The sequence below is a fragment of the Rutilus rutilus genome, assembly GCF_951802725.1.
Source record: "Rutilus rutilus genome assembly, chromosome: 10".
NCBI classification, from domain to species: domain Eukaryota; kingdom Metazoa; phylum Chordata; class Actinopteri; order Cypriniformes; family Leuciscidae; genus Rutilus; species Rutilus rutilus.
The window spans coordinates 20,454,542-20,477,410 of NC_140215.1; the positions used below are offsets into that span (position 1 = coordinate 20,454,542).

Below are 22,869 nucleotides of genomic sequence, written 5' to 3' on the forward strand. Positions count from 1 at the left end.
ATTACATAAATTAATTACAGCTGTAGTTACATACATGTTTTTATATTATACTTATATATATATAAATTGCAAGTACACAAGAAGTGCACTGTATCAAATTATTAATTTAATTGTTAGTCCATAATAGTCAAAGAAACTTGATATGAAGTGGGGCTGAAAACTAAATTCTATTAAACAATATGTAAAATACCAGGAAGGAACTCAGTGGACAAGTAAAGGATAAAGGAGATAGATACTAAGATGTTAAATTAACAGACTGAGAACCGTATCTTAAATACATATGTGGAGTCGCAATATACCACAATATATTATTTTGCATTATTACATGGCTTGGTTGAATTCTAGTGTAGAATGCGGTCTGTTATTTCTTGATAACAGACCGCTGCTAAGTATAACACACCGTTGCCATGAAAAACAGAGCATTGCTATGGATGCAGGATTCTAACCGTAGAGACGGAACGGACTATTTTCTTTAGCGGAAGCAATACAATCGTTTTGCTCCGCTTCGCTTCGGGGTCCTGATCAGCCTGTCGGGGTTGTATTCGCTATAACAACCGCCTCGCACTACATTATCCCTTACATACTCAGCATATCGCAAAACATTTAAAAATCGCTATAATATCTTATTGTGGCTTAAGAACTGTGATAATATCCTATTGTGGGGCCTCTGGTGATTCTCCATCTTTACTGCCTAGTTGCCGAATCTGGGGTGCGTTTCCCCAAAGCATCGTTAGCCAACTATGTTCGCAAGTTCCGTCGTTATCAGCATAGTTCAACGAGTCAGTGTTTCCCGAAACCATCATTCTAACGAGAATTCGCAAACAGCATCGCAAAGTTGTGTAGTTGGAACGACAGCTCTCGACCTGTGGTTAGAAGCATAGTTTCTAGTTTGCATGACATGTGGACTTAATAAATCCTTATCTCAAGCAAAATAAGCAAGCTGACATTCAGTACAAATGTCATTTACGTCTTTTAGTTTGTCAAGAGATTTAAAGCACTGTTTTTGGAGAGTGCGCATGTACGAACGTGCTCTACTACGTAAGAACGAGCCTATGACTGAATCTGGAAATAAAGCAAAATAACTGAGAAAAATGATAAATACGGTTTCGGGACACAGTCGTGACTAGTTGATTTCTTCAACGATGCATCGTACTATGGTAGTTAAGCAGCGAGTTACGTTCTTATTCGGGAAACACACCCCAGGTAAACATGCTGCGTTTGCACACACAGCTAAAACTGATTTCACACAGGGTTCTGAGGCAGCATAATAGTGAATATTTAATTTCTTCAACAATATTTTTTTTTGCTAGAATTTAAATCAAAAGTTTAAATATTTGGTCACTAACATACATTTATACATATCTCAGATCCAATGATTGTGTCACATTCTGTCTACTAAGTATTTCAGTAAAACTTTACATGTTTATTTTAAGAATGGTAGTAACATTTCAATTATATTCGATTTGTTAAGAGTAATATGTGTTATCACAAAATATTTTTTCAGCATTCACTACATTACCGCTAATTTATGAATACACCATACTATTGTTCATTAAATAAACTATTGTTAATGTTTGTTGATAACCCCTTAACATAAATTTATATAACTTAATTTATTCAATTTAATTAAAATATTAATATATGCAGAGATTAACATTAACCTAGATTAACTTAAGTGTTTTACAGATTCACATTCTTTTTGACTAATGTAAATGTTAGAAAATGATGATCATTTTTCTTAACAAAATGTGAACACTATGATCTACATACCAAGATTTAGCTAGAATGGCCTCTATTCCAACTTGCACAGTCAGGAATTGACTAACAATAGGTGCTGTGTAGTCTTTAGTCTTGGTCTAGTATAAAAGCACAGGTGACAGCAGTCAGTCAACAACCAGAATCAGCTTCAGCTTTTCCTTTCCTATACTGAGGATCAGACAGCACAACCATGAAGGTAAACCTTGTCCCAGCTGCCATTTACACATATTTTAACTTCGTATGCGTTTTAGTTGGTATATTTCACTTTAAATCACTAAAACTTTTATTTTTCAGGTCACCTTTTTTGAGGACAGGAACTTCCAGGGTCGCTCTTACGACTGTATGGGCGACTGTGCTGACATGCACTCCTACATGAGTCGCTGTCACTCTTGCAGAGTGGAGAGCGGATGCTGGATGATGTATGATCATCCCAACTACATGGGAAATGGATATTTCTTTAAAAGGGGCGAGTACTCTGATTACATGTCCATGTTTGGAATGAGCAACTGCATCAGGTCCTGCCGTATGATCCCCATGGTGAGCTCCACATTGAAGTATTTGTAGGCTAATAAATAAAATATTTTAATTAATATTTATTTAGAAGCATAAATCAGAGAACTAATTCTAGTTTGTTTGGGGTTAGAGAAAAATGTTTGAAAAGAACAGAGGATCCTATAAGAATGGTGATTTGAGACAGACCTATCTTGATAGATATTTACATTTTATGTTAATTCTGCCTGACAAACTTGAAAATAATGGACTTCTCTTCCACAACAGCACAGGGGATCCTACAGAATGAGGATCTACGAGAGGGAGAACTTCATGGGTCAGATGTACGAGATGATGGATGACTGTGACAACGTCATGGACCGTTACCGCATGTCTCACTGCCAGTCCTGTCATGTGATGGACGGCCACTGGCTCATGTATGAGCAGGCCAACTACAGAGGCAGGATGTCCTACTTCAGGCCTGGAGAGTACAGGAGCTTCAGCAATATGGGTGGCATGAGATTCATGAGCATGAGGCGTATCATGGACTCTTGGTACTAGTGTTCAAATATTTCTATAAAATAATTTCTATACAACACTAAACATTGTGTCTTGAAAATCATTATGCCATAAATATCTGCATGAGTAATGGACGAACAAACAAAGTTCTCATGATGCAAAACAAATTAAGAAAAGAAAAAGAATAATCAATTACTGTATTTTTTTTAATACATCCTGTGCTAATATTAGGATTTTGGATTTCAAATGAAAAGCTACTCAGCTCTTTTGCAGAATAACATGTCTTAACAGTGGAACCATATAGATACAGATACTTTACTTGGATAGCATACTTATCAAAGCTCCTGGTCAAATGACTAGTAGTACCCTTTGTTAGAACTGAATGTAGTCCACCGACATAAAAAACTGAAATTTCATGTGGTTTGGAATACAGAGCAGATCCTCAACAACAAAAAAAGCGAACACCTTGTTTCCTAAAAATCATCTAAAAAAGAAAGTGTTCAAGGAACACCCAAAGGCCAAAGATTGATGGTGTGCCCTACTGTACGAGGCACACCATACATTTTTCATGTGTTAAGTCAAATAGCTCATTTAATGTGGTGGTGATCTGACAGATGTGATTCACAAACGTCCACAAGATTGTCAACCTTGTCCAAAGAAATGTTATGATCTACAGTGTCAAATTCAGCACTAAGTTCTAGTAAAACTAGTTGAGTTATACAACTTTGTGTCAGATTATATCTGAAATCTATTCCCACAATTATAGATCTGAGAGAACAAAAGCTCAAGTAAACAACAATGCAACAGGTAAGGTAAGGTAAGGTAAGGTAAGGTAAGGTAAGGTAAGGTAAGGTAAGGTAAGGTAAGGTAAGGTAAAACTTTATTATCCCACATGGGGAAATTTGTCTTGGGCCATCACCCATGCTGCAGTCAGCTCACAATTAACACACAATAATCAAGAAACTCAAACAATAATAAAACGAACCATAACAACAGAAATAACACAGCAATATGAGAAAAAGCAGTTTTATAGACACAGGAATAAATGAGTTTTTAAATCTATTCCATCTGTAACGAGGATCTCTAAATCTCCTCCCAGAAGGCAGCAACTCATACTCTGTATACAAAACATGGGATGGATCACAGGCAATCTTATTAGCTTGTCTTAAAGTAGCCTGTTCATAAATAGTCTGCAATGATGTCTGTTCTTTAACACCAAAACTTTTCCAAGCAGTGTGAATCATCCGGAACAGTTTAGTTCTCAGCTGCACAGACAGATTACCAAACCAGACAGTAATGCTGTATCTACTTAAGCTCTCATAGCCTGATAAAAGATTATCGTAAGACATTTCCGGGGGCTGAGAGGACGCTGGCGTGTTTGTCGCCGCTTCTCATCTCCGATCTAACTGACATTTTTGTGGATTTTATGACCTGATATCACGCGGATACTTCCTGACACTGAGATTTGCATCAGCATCAGATTTGTGATTTATGCACCTACAATTAGAGCAACTCTGACATCCAAGATTATTAAAAAAAAAATGATGTAGCAAAGCTTTTGGTTTAGAACCACTTATTAGTTTACTTGTACTGGTTCTCTGAATTTTGAGGCCTTCACAGATGCAGGTAATAATTTTTTTGGCTCTTGTAGAAATAACAGTGGGATAATTTGTGTTAATTCTTCTGAACACTGCTTATTTGTCTCATTGTTCAGAATGACACCACTGGAAAAAGGATGTGCCGCACTTGCCGTTTACCTGGACAAGGGCCCCTCAAACCTTGTGAAGGAGTGCATGGTAAATTATTTACATTATTATTTACAATAAAAATTATTGTATGTTTCTCTAAAACCAACTCCCACTTTCACCCCTGATCTGTTGTTAATGGTTTCTTTTTGTATTTGACTTTTTTTTAGGATGTTGAACATGATGAAGCCCTAACCTCGATACGCAAGACCACCCTAGGAATCTATGTGGTCAGACATGAAGGGGCAGAGGCTACAGATCCTTACAAAGATGTTGGCATCATGATTTAAGGCATCTAAATACAGGAAAACCTGAACAATGTGCAAATGTGTGTTCTTTGATGCTTGATCTTATTTATGCCTGAAAAAATAAACTGTAATCTGAGGTCAAGACCATTTCTGCTTTTTTCATAACGTTACACTGTTGGCTGTTACAGTACATTTGTTTCAATATCAACCATGTTACATTCCTTTAAATAATAGTCTTGTTTTTAACAACTGATAAATTGTTTTCTGCTTTTTTTGCAGAACACATTTATAAGTATTTGATAAATCCTTTTACTTAAAGGCAACATGCTTTTAATTTTTTGCAATTTTTAATTATTATTTAATTAACAAAATGTTTTCTTGAAAAGTGAAGGCAGTCTTTACAGATTAAATATTTTGTACATGTTCATGTTCGAAATGTTTGTAAAAATGTAAACAAAATTGTAAAAAAAGAAAAAGTGAATGTATTCATTGAATAAACTCATAATGAAACTGGATTATTTGTTTTGGTTGAATGTAAAAATATACATTTTAGGATAATTGAACTTAATCAACTTTATTTGGACAAAATTAAGACTGTTAACCTTATTCAACTAAATGGCATTGGATTAACCTTATGTAATTAACTTAAGTTTATTGAAATAAATAATGTTACGTAAATGCAACGTAACCCAGTTACGTGGAACCTGTTGACATAAAAAAGTTAATAAAAGCCAACATATAATTTTTTTGAGAGTGTGTTAAGGTGTAAGGGAAGAGTCAACAGTTAATTAGATCTAATTACATAAATGAATTACAGCTATAGTTACATACATGTTTTTATATTGTACTTATATATATAAAAATGCAAGTACACAAGAAGTGCACTGTATCAAATGATTAATTTAAATGTTAGTCCATAGTCAAAGAAACTTGATATGAAAATTATATTCTATTAAAAAATATGTAAAATACCAGGACAGTACTACGTGGACAATTAAAGGATAAAGGAGTTGGATAAGATGTTAAATTAACAGTCTGAGAACCGTATATACACATGTGGAGTCGCAATATACCACAATATATTATATTGCAATACTCAGCATATCGCAAAACATTTAAAAATCGCAATAATATCTTATTGTGGCTTAAAAACTGTGATACTATCTTATTGTGGGGCCTCTGGTGATTTTCATCTTTACTGCCTAGTTGCCCAATCAGGTAATAACTTTACATGCTGCGTTTGCACACACAGCTAAAACTGATTTCATACAGGCTTCTGAGGCAGCATAATAGTCTAATAAACTACAACAGAGAGAGCTTTTGATTTTTTTTTTTTTGCTAGAATTTAAATCAAAAGTTAAAATATTTGGTCGCTAACATACATTTATACATATCTCAGATCCAATGATTGTGTCACATTCTGTCTACTGCGTATTTCAGTAAAACTTTACATGTTTATTTTAAGAATGATAGTAACATTACAATTATATTCGATTTGTTAAGAGAAATATATGTTATCACAAAATATATTTTCAGCATTCACTATATTACTGCTAATTTATGAATACACCTATTGTTCATTAAATAAACTATTGTTAATGTTTGTTGATAACCCCTTAACATAAATTTATATAACTTAATTTATTCAATTTAATTAAAATATGAATATATGCAGAGATTAACATTAACCTAGATTAACTTAAGTGTTTTACAGATTCACATTCTTTTTGACTAATGTAAATGTTAGAAAATTATGAAAATTTGTCTTAACAAAATGTGAACACTATGATCTACATACCAAGATTTAGCTAGAATGGCCTCTATTCCAACTTGCACAGTCAGGAATTGACTAACAATAGGTGCTGTGTAGTCTTTAGTCTTGGTCTAGTATAAAAGCACAGGTGACAGCAGTCAGTCAACAACCAGAATCAGCTTCAGCTTTTCCTTTCCTATACTGAGGATCAGACAGCACAACCATGAAGGTAAACCTTGTTCCAGCTGCCATTTACACATATTTTAACTTCGTATGCGTTTTATTTGGTATATTTCACTTTAAATCACTAAAACTTTTATTTTTCAGGTCACCTTTTTTGAGGACAGGAACTTCCAGGGTCGCTCTTACGACTGTATGGGCGACAGTGGTGACTTCTCCTCCTACCTGAACCGCTGTCACTCTTGCAGAGTGGAGAGTGGATGCTGGATGATGTATGATCATCCCAACTACATGGGAAATGGATATTTCTTTAAAAGGGGCGAGTACTCTGATTACATGTCTATGTTTGGAATGAGCAACTGCATCAGGTCCTGCCGTATGATCCCCATGGTGAGCTCCACATTTAAGTATTTGTAATAAATTAAATATTTTAATTCATATTGATTTAGAAGCATAAATCAGATAATTAACTATAACAAACTAATTCTAGTTTTTGGGGGTTAGAGAAAAATGTTTGAAAAGAACAGAGGATCCTATAAGAATGGTGATTTGAGACAGACCTAATTCTAGATAGATATTTACATTTTATGTTAATTCTGCCTGACAAACTTGAAAATAATGGACTTCTCTTCCACAACAGCACAGGGGATCCTACAGAATGAGGATCTACGAGAGGGAGAACTTCATGGGTCAGATGTACGAGATGATGGATGACTGTGACAACGTCATGGACCGTTACCGCATGTCTCACTGCCAGTCCTGTCATGTGATGGACGGCCACTGGCTCATGTATGAGCAGGCCAACTACAGAGGCAGGATGTCCTACTTCAGGCCTGGAGAGTACAGGAGCTTCAGCAATATGGGTGGCATGAGATTCATGAGCATGAGGCGTATCATGGACTCTTGGTACTAGCATTCCAGTGTGTCTAATAATAAAACTATTTCACGAGAACACTAAACATTGTGTCTTGAAAATCATTATGCCATAAATATCTGCATGAGTAATGGACAAACAAACAAAGTTCTCATGATGTAAAACAAATTAAGAAAAGAAAAAAGAATAATCAATTACTGTATTTTTTTCAATACATTCTGTGCTAATATTAGGATTTTGGATTTCAAATGACAAGCTACTCAGCTCTTTCGCAGAATAACATGTCTTAACAGTGGAACCATATAGATACAGATACTTTACTTGGATAGCATACTTATCAAAAAAGGTAACACCTTGTTTCCTAAAAATCATCTAAAAAAGAATGTGTTCAAGGAACACCCAAAGGCCAAAGATTGATCTACTGTATGAGGCACACCATACATTTTTCATGTGTTGAGTCAAATAGCTCATTTAAATACAATGTGGTGGTGATCTGACAGATATGATTCACAAACGTCCACAAGACTGTCAAGCTTGTACAAATAAATGTTATGATCTACAGTGTCAAATTCAGAATAGATAAGAGAAGGGAACGCAATGCCACTTCAGCTGATGGTATCGGAACCCTGTGTCTGAGGCAAATGTACCCAGGGTTCCTGCAGGTTTCAGTTAGTCAAATTTAAGACCTTTTTAAGACATTTTAAGACCATAAAGATTGAAATTTAAGACCTACGGCGCATTGCCAAAAAAATATTCAAATCAAAGAATTTGAGAATTATTTCAATGAATTCAGTAATTGAAAAAGCATTAACTTAATTTACAGATAAAGCAATCACATTAGTAACCTTCCAGACCCAACAACGCGTGTCAGAGAAAAGAACAGAATCAGATATAATTTTTTTATAGAAAATTGTACTTTGCATATTATAGGCCTACTGTAAAAAACACATAATTAGTTGATTTTAGTTGATCATAGTTGATCATAACTAGAGATGAAATGGCATGAACATTTCATTTAATTATTATAATGCCAAAAATTACCACTGTTATCACAGAATCCTGTTCAAAAAGTACTAATACTACACAATGAAATCAATTCACCAAGTTTTATGTCGAAAAACAGCAAATAACAAATAAAATTAGCATCAATACACACTAACATAAACATTAAAATAATACGATTAAAAATGATAGCCAGATTTTAAAAGTGTCTTGCAACATGTTATATACTAACATGTACAAGTTCAAATAAAGTTGACAAAAAAGGTTTTTATAAAAAGATAAACCTCACATATTTCAGACTTTAATTTATCTTTTTTGACTCATTCTTTTTATAAAAAATTATTTACTGACATTTACAATAAAGTTTAGCTTATCTTTTATTATTAATAGTAAAATTCGGTCCGATTTTCCCGTGGTGTCTGTCGTTGCTATGCAACCATGCACCGCGCTCTCCACAATGACAAAAAAGTTTTAGTGGCTAATGGATTTCCACCGCCGAAAAACACTTGCTGTAGCTCTGTTACAAGATTTATTTACGGAGAAGAGAAAAACACCCGTAGTGTTTGGGTGCACCCGCATCCTTCATGTCTTTTTTCATGTTGCTGCGCCTGGAAAAAAACTAGCGCGTCGCTTCAATTATAAGCGCGCTTACCGCGCGCCTACATTTGAATGAATTTGAGCGCGAAAAAGACGCGATATGTGAACTGCCTCTTGGCGAGCGACTTCGATACTTTTTTGCTACTTTGTAATAACTTTCTGCGGCCAGCGTTTCTGGAAATTAACGAGGGTAAAATCTTTTTTAAGACCTGACTAAATTAAATTTAAGACCGCGGATGAAAATCTGGCTGTTTTTAAGACGTTTTAAGGCCTTAAATTTAAAGTTCAGAATTTAAGACTTTTTAAGACTTTTTAAGACCCCGCGGGAACCCTGGTACCAACATGCCATTCATGGCTGGCGCAGTGCATGACTGAAGGGAGTCAAGTCGCTTAGACTTGCAGCTCAAGTCCCGTGCTTGCCGAGGCAGCACGAGGGGATCTCAGATGGAGCTCTTTAAGGAGTGTGGGGGAGTTCCCCTCACTTCTCCCACTAGCTCCATTGTCCTTAAGCCAGAATCAGAAGCTCAGGATGAGCAACCCGGATCCTTTACAGGATATCGTGGATGCACTTAAGCGAGCACTCACAAGCACCACTTCCGCATCATCGATCACCACCACTCCTTCACCACCAGTGTGATAGTCTCCAGTCCCGTGGCCAACCCAGCACCCTACTCTGGCTAGGTGGAGGATTGCAACGGATTTCTCCTACAATGTTCGCTGGCCCTGGAAATGCAGTCGCACCACTTTTCCACTGCGCGAGCCAAGATTGCTTTTGTTATATCCCTGCTGACGGGGTGAACACTCCAATGGGCCCAAACCATATAGAACCAAGTGAGTCCCATCACACAAACACTGGACAATTTCACCACTCATGAATTCCGAGTATGGGTTAACATACTTGGCCTTCCACATGGCACTTTCACTTTCACCACTTATCACTTATCGGCAGGGATTGAATTCCAGGCTGTGACTGCATCTCGCTGCATATGACTAGGGTTGGGTATCGAGAACCGGTTCCATTTTAGAACCGGTTCCAAAATGCCAAAAACGGGGGATTCGATAAGACGCGTGCATTTCGATTCCGCTTATCAATTCCTTACTTTCCTACGGAATTTTTACAATTCCTACGGTGAATGGCAGTGAGCATTTGTTTACAGTTGTATTGATCTGCCAGGACCTGCCTGCCGCACATGCGCTGTTCAAACGTTCAAAAGTTTGGTTAAGCTTTTCAAAAAAAGATGAAAATACAGCGAATTGTATCACATGCAAGAAAGACATTTCATGCAAGGGAGGAAGCACCTCCAATGATGAAACATTTGCTTCAACACGGGGTCAATTTGAAGGAATGCACCGCATTTGATTCGGCGCGATCTCCCAGCAACAGTACCACAGGTTTCCACACACCAGATAAAGCTACTAGCAGCAGCAATAGCAGTCTCTCACACTCAGGTACAAAACACAGATGAGCGGACATTCGTCTTCGAATTAGAGCTGCATAATTCTGGATAAAATGAGAACCAGTTTTGTTTAAAATTGTTCTTGTTGAGTTGTTTTGTTTAAAATAGAGATCATGAATAAATACATCAGACAATTAATACGAGTCGAGTCTATTAAATGTATTTTTTTGAATGAATACTTGTTTGATACTCCATAAATACTTGTTTAGTTAATGGATGATTCACCATTTCTGAACGAATCTTTTGAATGAATGATTCAATGAAAAAAAAATACATTTAACACTCACTTGCTGCCACCTATTGGTCTAATAATGTAATCAACACAATCTTTATTTGAAGAGACCCCATTCACTTTAGCCATGAAGGGGAAGATGAGCAAGGAGAGAGTGGATGAATGTCACAGGGCGGTGACAAGATTTGTGGTGAAGGGGTTACATCCTTTTGCTACAGTTGAGTCGCCTTCATTTAGGTATGCAAAATGCTTTCTTGATAAGGTCCTACATTTTTCACAGCAATATCAATGGATTTGAGCCTTCTTTGATATTCACCTGTGTCTCAAAGCACATCAGAAACAGAGCTAACAGAACATTATATACTACAGTAAACTATGATTAGGTGAAGCATTATAAGTGTACATTTTTCTCTGCAGGGAGATGACAAAGGCCCTAAATCCCAAATACAACTCACCCTCCAGGGATACTCTGTCCAATCATTTGATACCAGCTTGGTACAACATAGAAAAAGAAAAAATTCTATCAGACCTGGAAAGGGTCAGCAGAATCGCAGTTACCAGTGATTGCTGGACAAGCATTTGCCAGGACCATTACATCACGGTCACATCACATTATATCACTGAGGGAAAGATGAATCAGAAAGTCCTTAAAACAAAAGCTGTGTACAAAGCACAAACAGTGGTAGTGGTAGCAGAAGAAATTGGGGATATTTTAGATGAGTTTGGGATAAGGAGCAAAGTTGCAGCTATCACAGTGGATAATGCATCCAACATGAATGTGGCAGTACAAAAGCTTGACCTCATTAAAATAGGCTGCTTTGCACACACACTTAATCTTGGGGCCCACAGTGTGTACACAATTACCTCAGTGGCAAAATGTACAGCAAAGATTCGGGACGTGATTGTCTGGATGAAGAGGTCAACCATGGCCAAAACCGTGCTCTGGGAGAAGCAACACATTCTGAGTAAGAATTATTACTCATCATCATTTAGTTAATTAATATTATATATTATTGTGTATGTGTATGTGTTAGTAAGATAGAGTTCTAAGAACTGTTTTTGTTGTAGATCTTCCCCAGCACTCTCTCCTTCTTGATGTCAGAACCCGCTGGAACTCTCTTTACCTCATGTTTGAGAGGTTCCTTGAGCAGTATGCAGCAATTCAGGCAGCCTCTTTGGATCTACGGCTAAAAAAAAACAATGGAGAGGGACAGGTATAATAGATTTTGGAATGCTGATTGAAGAATAATTCATCATTTTCTTAACTTTTTTTGTCCTAAACAGACTTGCAAGAGTAACAGATGAGGATTTAAAAAAAGCAGAGGACTTTGTCCAACTCATGCGAGTTATGTACACATCCACACTCTGTGTCTCAACTGAAAAGAGTCCAACCTGCAGCCAGATCCTTCCCATACTGCAAAAGTTAAGAAGACATTTCACTGTGCATGAAGGAGATACAGTGTTTGTGTCCACTCTTAAAACAACAGTCTGGTCTGATCTGTCCCAGTGTTATCAGGTAAAAGAATAATTACAATGAATATCACTTATAACAAGAATTGCGTTATGTTTTGTTATTCTAATTTTATATCTACATTTTATAGAGCGTCAATGTCAGAGCCTTCCTTGAAGAGGCAACTGCATTGGATCCTTGCTTTAAGCATAAAGTGGAGGATGAGACAGTCTGGCACCGAATAAAAGACAAAGTACTGGCAGCAGCACATCCTATGGAAACAGAGAAGGTATTCATTATGAACATGAATGTAGTGTGAAATTCATTTAGACCTTAAGTTATCAAATACTTATTTCCAGCATCATGCCCTAGGTATGTTAATCCTTTGTTTCTTCAAATTGCTTATTTCACTTTCAGCTGACAGAGCATAGCGATGGAGAGAGGGACATGGGGACAGTTCATCAGGATGAAGAGGAGACTCTACCGGTGGTGAGCACAGCATGGTATAAAATTGCAGGGATAAACTATGCAAATGGCTAAAGTTTTTCCATTTTTTTTCTTTTGTTCATTGTAGATTTAAAAGTGCAAGAAGACCAAGATGACTCCCTTGGAGGAGCTTTTTGCTGAAGATGATGCCCTTAAGGAGAACCTAATTCAGAGCACCTTGTCCATCCAGGAACAAGAATGAGATGTATAGGGACATGCTGCCTCTAATGACTTCTGAAGACCCTGCACTCTGGTGGTGGAACAGGAGAGACACATATCCTTTCCTGTCTGACCTAGCCCAATCATACCTTTGTGTACAGGCCTCTTCTACCCCCAGCGAAAGGGTTTTTTCTACTGCTGGGGATACAATTAGCCAAGAGAGATCACGTATACTTCCAGAGAAGGCAGACATGCTGATTTTTCTTTAAAGGAATTGCTGACTCTACATCTGATGATGTAACATCTTTACGTCTGTTACATATTTTATGTTCTGTTTTTTGTGTTAAAATGAAATATTTTTGTAATTGTTTTTCATGATAATTCCTTAAAGTGTTACATATTGTAAATTATTGTAAATTAAGACGCATTGTCACAGTTTTACTGGTAATATCCTAAATGTGACAAGAATAAAAGGTAGAATTTTTACAAGTATTTGCTCTCTTTTTTCTCTCCAATAAATATTGGAATCGAAACCAAGAATCATTAAGAACCGGATTCGATAAGCAGAATCGGAATCGGAATCGTTAAAATTGAAACGATACCCAACCCTACATATGACACCATCTGCCTCGAGAGATTCATCCAGTTGTCCATTAGTGTCGCTCGTCTTATGCAGCCCTGTTTAGATGACCTCGAGGGCCAGCAATCCTCAAATTTCCATCGCCAGCCAGATCTTTTCTCTCACATTTACTGTGCGGCAGAGGAGGCCGACCCAGGGTCTCTGTTTGTACTGTGGTGCTGGAAGACATGTCATAACCACATGTCCAATTCATCCTCCACGACCAACGGTGAGTGTTATTCACTCTGTGTCTGTCAATATGAAACCACTTACCACTGAAGTTATCCTTACTGCCGTTGATGTATCTCTTCCAGTACTTGCTCTCATCAACTATGGGTCAGCTGGAAACTTCATCTCCAGGAGCCTCTGCTGCCAGTTTAACCTTCAGTCGGTCCACCGAAATCCATTACCAAATCCAGTCGATAACTGGAATACCCCTCTGCAGAAACCATGTGAGACACACAGTAGGATCCCTCAATTCCCTCCAGTTGCAAGTTGGACTTTTTCACAGTGAGTCAATCCCCTTTCCTGTTTCTGGAGAATTCCCACCGCTGGTATTATATTTGGTGCCCGTGGTTAGTGCAAGACGACCCCGACTTATCCTGGACCACTGGAGATGTCCTGAAGTGGGGCGATAGTTGTTTCTCAGGATGTTTCCCTCATCTTTCTCGACCAGTACATCAATTTCTGGTTAACTCCACGTCTATTGAGAGCCCTGTGGAACTACAATCAGTGGATGTTCGAGCCTGCTACTCCACCGTCAGTGACGTGTTCTGACCCATACTCCTGAGGAGAAGTCTGATGAACCAGAATCCGTCTTGCCTCGTCAACTCATGTGTCCCATCTAATCTGGACTAGCAACTGACTTTGACACTCTGCTGGAATGTCCTCCAGGCCACACCTATGTTCCCAGGACACAACACACTAACATAATCCACTCTGTACACTCTTCAGTGGGCACTGGCCACCTCTCACTGCTGCAAGAACGCTTCTGGTGGCCCAGCATGGCAAGGGATGTGAGAAGGTTTATTCAGGGATGTTTGGACTGTGCCATCTCCAAAAGTTCACACCATCTTCCATCTGGCAAACTCCACCCATTGCCTTTTCCACAACGCTCCTGGTCACATCTAGGAGTGGATTTCGCCACTGACCTGCTTCCCTCTGATGGTAACACATGTATCCTAGTCATTGTTAATCGTTTCTCAAAGTCTTTTCATCTGATTCCTCTAAACTAAGGGCTTGCCCATGGCCATGGTCACAGCTGAACTCCTGTTTAACCATGTTTTCCGGTGCTATTGAATCCCCGAAAACATTGTATCAGACAGAGGTCCTCAGTTCATCTCACAGGTTTGGAAGGCCTTTTTAAACGTTTCCTCACAGAGCCTGGCCCCTCCCCCCCCCCTATTCCCTGTTGTCTTCTATTGGATTCTTACCTGTTCATCATCAGGTGTGTGCTCAATCATCCGTTCATCCATCCACAATCTCCACTCCATCTGCAATACAAAGACTGTTAGTATCATTCCAATTCCAATTTCACCTTCAATCTACTATCACCGTTGTGCTCATACTCACCTGAATTACCTTTTGCTCATCTGTGTTAAATAAAATAAAGAAACGTCTATTTGACTTTATCCCTGTCTTGAGTCTCTGTTCCATAACACATAGCTCAGCATTTGATTATGTAAAAATGTATAGACAAATAATTTTAAACTCTTTTTTTATAATTAACTGGCAACCAATGTATGTCTTTCAGAAGGGGAGTGACAAGCGTAATTTCTTTTACATTTTAGAAATCTCGCTGCTGCATTTTGAACCACTTGTAAATTAGAAATTTGCGACTTTGATATACTTTACTAAAGGGAGTTACAATAATCCAGCCTAGTTAGAATAAAAGCATGGATTGCAACTTCCAAAGACATCTCAGAGAGAAATGGCTTAACTTTAATAAGTAAGTGGAGATGAAAGAAACTAGAACCAATCACAGAGATACTAATGTTTATTAAACTTGAGAATTGTCAAACTCCACACCCAAATTCCTCACATAAGGAGATAAAAAAGGTTGTAGATATCCAAGATCGATCTTGTTACTCCCCCGAGAAACAGAGGGGCCAAAAGAAATAACCTCTGTTTTATCTGCATTAAAAAAAAGTACATTTTTAGAAAGCTAACATTTAACCAGTGATGGGAATAACGGCGTTATAAATAACGGCGTTACTTTTTTCAGTAACAAGTAATCTAATTGATTACTCTTCCCATCTTAATAATGCCATTACCGTTACTGCCAAAAAATGCAGCGCGTTACTGTAATTGAAGCTGTTTTTTTCATCAGACCAACTAGATCCCTGACGCCAGTTTCACACTGCACACGTTAACGTTTGGTCTATTTATGGTCCCGGAGGCAAAAATAGACTCTGCGCCGAAACAATCGTGGCTGCTGCTTCTGCTTCTGCTACGCACCGCCGTGCCGAAGAAGAAAATACTTGAAGTACAGTATATCTACCAATTGTCTTATTTTTTTTATTATTTTTTTTATTTGCACTACAAAGAGGGTATATATTTGTTATTTCTTTTTGGTATAGTGCTTAACAAGCATAATTTAATTTTGCCCAGTTGTGGCCCGTTGAGGGGCAATAAATATCAAAAGTTCCAAAACATCTATTGTGTTATTTGTATCGATCCACTATATAAACATAATATCTACATACATGGTATTTGATTGGAGGCTAGTCTCACTTTGTCCCACAGCAACATTAAAACAATTTAGATTTGTGTACATTGTTTCTGTTAATAATGTATTGTATTACAGTAAGTGTCCATTTCATTATAATATTCAGATGTATCATAAATAATTGAACATGCACATGTATTTTAAGTTCTACCAGAAAGACTCGGGAGATAAAATGATGTAACGAATCATACATTTATTGACAGCCCAGCAAGCATTATTATAAAGTTCTTTGGCGTAGGCCCCGTCCATAGTTCGTAATCCGAGGGTAGCGGATCTGCATCTCCTGCCTGAAGACGAAGGCAGGGGCGCAGCCGACCCCGCTGGGAGGTATGGACAGGACCATCCTGGTGGTGGTGGGGAGGGTGGAGGTTGTTGTCGCGTCGGCATCTGCGAACTCGAACATGTGTAAGTACCGATCTTTTATACGGAAAGTATAAAGACGTGATTGGATAGAAATGAAGGTAATAAGTGACGTAGTAATGAAGTCTTCCTGGCAGAACTTAAGCTAAAGCTTTCATTTCCATTAAAGAGGGGTGGAGGTGGAGTCACATTTGAGCATTTAAAAATGTACTTGAAAGTAAAGCAATAGTTACTTTCTGAAGTAACTAGTTACTTTTATAATTAGTAACTAATTTAGTTACTTTTTGGAAGAAGTAACTAGTAACTGTAACTTTTTAAAAGTAACTTGCCCAACACGCATTTAACCATATAGGCAAACAGGGAATTTAAAGGGTCATGAAACCCCAAAACACATTTTTTTGAGAAGTGAACAGATATGTACAGGCTGCACATCATTGAAATTACTAAAAGTACTCATACATTTTATCAATAAGTGGAAATTGGTTATTTTTGCGTTTTTCCGAGCAAATTCGTTCTTCTGGGTTGAAAAGCAAAGTCGAAGCAACGTCATGGAATGTGAGATGCCTTCGGAGTGTGTGACTGGCTGCAGTCACGATTCTACGTAATGAAATATATGTGCAAATAAGGACACTGATGCAGCCATACATCTGATCATGAACGCGATGACACGGTGGATTATTCTGATACACAGAAGACAATGATGTAGACCGAAAATTCAAAGAACAACGGACAAAAAAGTAACTTTTATTCGTTCTGTTAAACTGACTTTGTTCTGAGACTGTAATGCTCGTAAATGTAATGCATATATTATTATTAGACCTTTTAAATGTTCTTCCGCATTTCTCCCTAGTTTTTGTGAGTGTGTTATATAGGTTATTTGTAAAATGCCCTCAAAAGTGCCCTCAAATTGCCCTACTTTTTTTTTTTTTTTATGTCATATTTTAATATTCATTTCACAAGTTCACACTTACATACAATTAGAGGGAGTAAAGTTTAATGCGTATTTGGCCCGAACCCTGAGTACTCCCCCCGTATGTAAGTAGTTAGGACTAGAAGTGTGGAGAAGGGGTGGTGGAGGGATGCTGCTAAACTGTCAATAAATTGAGGTGAGACTGCTGAATATATATACTGTATACACCTCGTATCGTTGATTGCTGAGTGCTCTCCACTCGTGTTAATTATCTGAACGTGCTCCTCCCGAACTTTGTTAATAAAACATCATGACTCCGTTCAGCCCCGACAAAACGTTGCACAACGTTTTTTAAACAGAAACGGTGATGCGTTGAACACACTGTTCTGATGACGCAAGAGTTGCAACTATGGCAGCTGAGAAGGCCATTCTTTGTAAAGAATTTTCTGAGCCTGATGAAGTCAGTATAAATATGTGTTTGATACTACAAAATATGCCCGATGTTACAGTTACTGTACTTGCCGCCCAGAACAAAAGAGAACATCCCAATCGAGTGAAGGGATTGCTGAAACTGAAATGGAAGCACACATCTTACCTAATTCAGACTACTGAGCTGCATCGAACACATTTATAAATTACTTTCCTTGAACCCATTGTGCGAGGTCACTTTAATACCCTGTGTTTTATATACATGTTGCTGCTGATTGGACTGCAGTTCTGACACACCCACCAAACAAGAGAAAACGTATCTCAAACCCCGTTGCACACCGGTGCACGCCGTTTCCAGGAAACATGGCGTTCAACCCGGAAACCGTAGCAAAACGTTGCGCACCGTTTTGAACTTGAACGTGCCCCATGTGTCTGTATAATGAGTGTTGCAGGTCTGTATTTTATTGGTTGTTGTCTCCCCTCTTCCCACCCTCTACACTTCCACTTTTCAACAGCTTTGCACGCCCATTTCTTGATACTTGTTTGAACTTTGAGGTGTGAACGACCAGGCTAAAACAGAGGGGTTTCATGACACTTTAAAGCAATTTGATTGTTCCAAGCCACGGGCAGGTAAATTTGCATATCATCAGCGTAGCAATGAAAAGAAACCCCATGTTTCCTAAAGATAGAACCCAGGGGAAGCATATATAGTGAAAAAAGAGCTGGTGATAAGACAGAATCCTGTGACACTCCACTAGCCAGATTTTCTACATTAGAAGTGACGTTGCCTATTTTAACTGATAATTTTCTGTTAGTAAAAAAAAAAAGGGAAAAAAAAGGCTCAAACCATTTTAATACTTTAATGAGGCTGATGGCAGACAGTTGTGGTGATTGTTGAGTGTGAACAGGTGGTAGCCAGAGAGGATGATGGGAAATGTAGTGTGTTGAGGTGACTGCTCTGGGGTCTCATTTATAAAGCGTGCGTACGCACAAAACGGGGTTGGAAACGTACGTACGCCAGTTCCCACGCAAAGGTTGTGATCTATAAAAAACAAACTTGACGGGAGAATGTTCGCACCTTTAAGCAAACTTTGAGCCGTGCGTACGCACATTCTGGAGACAAAGGGAATTGGCGACACCGATGGTGAGCTGGAGTTAAGTGTCTTTTTGGTCACTTTTAGACAGAAAATCTAAAGAAAATTAAACATATACAGAAAGATAATACAAATATAATTTCACTCACCAAGCCTGTCACTTGAAGCAAATATCCATCCCTTCTTAAATGTCTGCGCCAGCGAGCGCGTTGGGCCGTTTAGTGAAACTGACGCAAATAACAGTTTAAATAAATAAAATAATGATTTAAACTATGTTTTACTTCTGATATAAACATTTAGATTAAATATGCCATTCAAATTAATGGAGTTAAACACTTAAACATGAAATACTGAGAAGTTACAACATTTTTATATTCAAATTCAGTCAACAGAAATATTTGTTGTGGATGCGATGTTTTTGAACACTTTTCCTGTGGCGTGCTGTGCTTTAATGTTTAACCACAGAGATAATTGCTTATCATGATAATACCAGATTGTCTGAGAAAATAGTTTCGTGCAAATAATGCCCAAGGCCTATCTGTTTCCATTAAATATATAAATCAATTAAAAATACAATTCGGCCAGTGGAAAAGATTGAGAAAAACTTTCTCTGAAATGTATTTTACACTATTTGATTTATGTATTCAAAAACAAGGCAAGGATAGGCAACTACATGATTTTTATTAATGTAATGTGTCTTGTACCGTTAAACGTTATCACGTGGATGAATAATCATATGCAAATGATATGCAGATGAGGATCTGCATAGTAAAACGAGGCGTTGTAAGCTCCATATATGGTTATTTCGGGGAGGAGACGTATGTGCGCACAATCTTCCGATGACTGGGATTTATAAAGTGAATTCTGCGCAGGTTCTGGCGTACGAACGGTTTTATAAATCTGAATATTTCTTTGCGTACGCCATTTTTGGCTTTCGGGCGCACGTACACTTTTAGTAAGGTTCCTACGCACAGTTTTATAAATGAGACCCCTGGTGACTGAGGATTGTGACTAGATAGATTTCAGTACTATATTGTATAGATAATAAAATCTCCTCCCTCCCCCTCCGCAGAGGGTGCTGTGGCACAGAAGGTTGTTGTTAAAGAAGAATAACTAGGGGATGGTTGGCAATCAGGTCAAGCAGACACAGTGTTGCTTGGCTCTGATAATATTCAGAAGTAGAGCTGGACAGATGTTTGAGATGACTAATCTACGATAGTTATACTCTCTTCTCTGTCACCTTCTCCTGGTAACTGGGTACTAAGTAAGGTTATGCTCCTTCCCATTGCCCCAATTATGGCAGAATAGTTAGATGTTGGCTATGAATTTCTTGTAGCTCTGCTTTAAGGGGTCTTGACTCTCTTGGAGTGTGGCTCCAAATTGGGCATTGAAGCTTCAGGGCCTTTCATAACATAATTTAGATTACTGGGGGAAATGATGTACATGGTGTGTGCTGCTTGCTGACTGACACACAATTGGTTCTGGGCTGAAGCCTTGGATTGTTGGTGCCTGGGGTTTTAGACTACTTTTAAGCTCAAGCAGGCAATGGTCAGCATGGCGTAGTTGGTATTGACACAGCATTGAGTTCCCTCAAAAGGGAACATTTAGGTTACGACTGTAACCATGGTTCCCTGAGTCGGGCAGGTCAGCATGTGTTCCCTCAGAAAATTTGAAGTTGATGACGTGTTTTCAGGTGCCCTTCTTACACGCTGAGCACTCACTGCATGAGCACTGCACTGCGTCGGCCATGAATGGCATGTTGGTACACATGCCTCAGACACAGGGATCTGTGGGACGCGTGCCCATAGCGTCAGCTGATGCGGCATGTTGTTCCCTTCTCTGGGAACCATGGTTACAGTTGTAACCTAGACTTTCCAATCATAAAAACAGACTTAGCTTCACAAGAAATAGTCTTTTGTAGCAGTGCTTCATTTGGGAAATTAGAAAGTACAGTACACCATTGCAAAATGTATAAAAACAAACCAAATCTATGTGGGAAAAGTGGGAATATGGAAACCTAAAACGTTGAAAGATAAAAACTCTTTTTGTACTCGTTTCATAGTTTTTAATAAAAAAATATATTCTCAATTTATCAATCAATCAAACTTTATTTATAAAGCACTTTAAAACAACCCAAGTGGACCAAAGTGCTGTACAGAAAAAGAAGTAAAAGACATCATATTTTTCCACATTTATCCACAATCGTGAGACTCTAGTCTTTAATTTGGACAAATATTAACTTCAGAAGAAAATCATGACAAATTACTAAGGACTAAGATCTAGATACTACGCTTACTAGCAGCCTCTGTGCCAACTTGCACAGTCAGGAATTGACTAACAATAGGTGCTGTGTAGTCTTTAGTCTTGGTCTAGTATAAAGGTACGGGTGACAGCAGTCAGTCAACAACCAGAATCAGCTTCAGCTTCTCCTTTGTGGAACTACTGAGGATCAGACAGCGCAACCATGATGGGCAAGGTAAACTTCATTACAGCTACAATTTCAAAGTTTAATTAAAATGAAAATAAAAGTAGAAAATAAAAATAAAACTGCAAACATTAACTTTCAGGTCATCTTCTACGAGGACAGGAACTTCCAGGGTCGCTCTTATGAGTGTATGGGTGACAGTGGTGACTTCTCCTCCTACATGAACCGCTGTCACTCTTGCAGAGTGGAGAGCGGATGCTGGATGATGTATGATCATCCCAACTACATGGGAAATCAGTATTTCTTTAAAAGGGGCGAGTACGCTGATTACATGTCTATGTTTGGAATGAGCAACTGCATCAGGTCCTGCCGTATGATCCCCATGGTGAGCTCAGTTTAAGCTTATATAATATAAAGATACATCTGTGTTTACATGTTAACATTTTAATCTGGCTGATAAACTTAAGCTAAAAGCTAAACTTATTTCTCTTCCACTACAGTACAAAGGCTCCTACAGAATGAGGATCTACGAGAGGGATAACTTCATGGGTCAGATGTATGAGATGATGGATGACTGTGACAACATCATGGACCGTTACCGCATGTCTCACTGCCAGTCCTGTCATGTGATGGACGGCCACTGGCTCATGTATGAGCAGCCCCACTACAGAGGCAGGATGTCCTACTTCAGGCCTGGAGAGTACAGGAGCTTCAGCAATATGGGTGGCATGAGATTCATGAGCATGAGGCGTATCATGGATTCCTGGTACTAGTGTTTCTATAAATAAAATAATTTCTCTACAACAATAAACATTGTCTTGAAAATCATTAATGCCACTAATATTTGCTTAAATACTCAACAAAAACCCTTCACAAGTTTGTCAATAAAAATATACATCTTTTTCATACATCTGATCATGAACGCGATGACACGGTGGATTATTCTGATACACAGAAGACAATGATGTAGACCGAAAATTCAAAGAACAACGGACAAAAAAGTAACTTTATTCATTCTGTTAAACTGACTTTGTTCTGAGACTGTAATGCTCGTAAATGTAATGCATATATTATTATTAGACCTTTTAAATGTTCTCCTGCATTTCTCCCTAGTTTTTGTGAGTGTGTTATAAAGGTTATTTGTAAAATGCCCGCAAAAGTGCCCTCAAATTGCCCTACTTTTTTTTTTTTTTTTTTTTTTTTCATATTTTAATATTCATTTCACAAGTTCACACTTACATACAATTAGAGGGAGTAAAGTTTAATGCGTATTTGGCCCGAACCCTGAGTACTCCCCCCGTATGTAAGTAGTTAGGACTAGAAGTGTGGAGAAGGGGTGGTGGAGGGATGCTGCT

General features: G+C 38.1%; 3 protein-coding genes across 3 annotated transcripts; all 3 read left to right on the forward strand.

Annotated features, from left to right (window-relative positions):
- The first annotated feature begins 1,871 nt into the window (after positions 1-1,871).
- On the forward strand, positions 1,872-2,843 carry LOC311298000 (gamma-crystallin M2-like). Its single transcript, XM_084420540.1, has 3 exons — positions 1,872-1,954; positions 2,053-2,295; positions 2,536-2,843. The coding sequence occupies exons 1-3, from the start codon at positions 1,949-1,951 to the stop codon at positions 2,806-2,808; spliced, it is 522 nt and encodes a 173-aa protein (XP_084276666.1). The 5' UTR covers positions 1,872-1,948; the 3' UTR covers positions 2,809-2,843.
- A 3,832-nt stretch (positions 2,844-6,675) lies between these two features.
- On the forward strand, positions 6,676-7,651 carry LOC311297999 (gamma-crystallin M2-like). Its single transcript, XM_084420539.1, has 3 exons — positions 6,676-6,741; positions 6,840-7,082; positions 7,333-7,651. Exons 1-3 carry the CDS (start codon positions 6,736-6,738, stop codon positions 7,603-7,605), a joined length of 522 nt encoding a protein of 173 aa, XP_084276665.1. The 5' UTR covers positions 6,676-6,735; the 3' UTR covers positions 7,606-7,651.
- Positions 7,652-21,472: 13,821 nt separating this feature from the next.
- Positions 21,473-22,325, forward strand: LOC311297992 (gamma-crystallin M2-like). Its single transcript, XM_084420532.1, has 3 exons — positions 21,473-21,565; positions 21,657-21,899; positions 22,015-22,325. The coding sequence occupies exons 1-3, from the start codon at positions 21,554-21,556 to the stop codon at positions 22,285-22,287; spliced, it is 528 nt and encodes a 175-aa protein (XP_084276658.1). The 5' UTR covers positions 21,473-21,553; the 3' UTR covers positions 22,288-22,325.
- Positions 22,326-22,869: the final 544 nt, after the last annotated feature.

What these genes read in the sequence shown, in the direction of transcription:
- LOC311298000 (XM_084420540.1), top strand. An exon ending in CCTGCCGTATGATCCCCATG is followed by an intron (nt 2,296 to 2,535) that starts GTGAGCTCCACA and finishes CTTCCACAACAG; the next exon opens with CACAGGGGATCCTACAGAAT.
- LOC311297999 (XM_084420539.1), top strand. An exon ending in CCTGCCGTATGATCCCCATG is followed by an intron (nt 7,083 to 7,332) that starts GTGAGCTCCACA and finishes CTTCCACAACAG; the next exon opens with CACAGGGGATCCTACAGAAT.
- LOC311297992 (XM_084420532.1), top strand. An exon ending in CCTGCCGTATGATCCCCATG is followed by an intron (nt 21,900 to 22,014) that starts GTGAGCTCAGTT and finishes CTTCCACTACAG; the next exon opens with TACAAAGGCTCCTACAGAAT.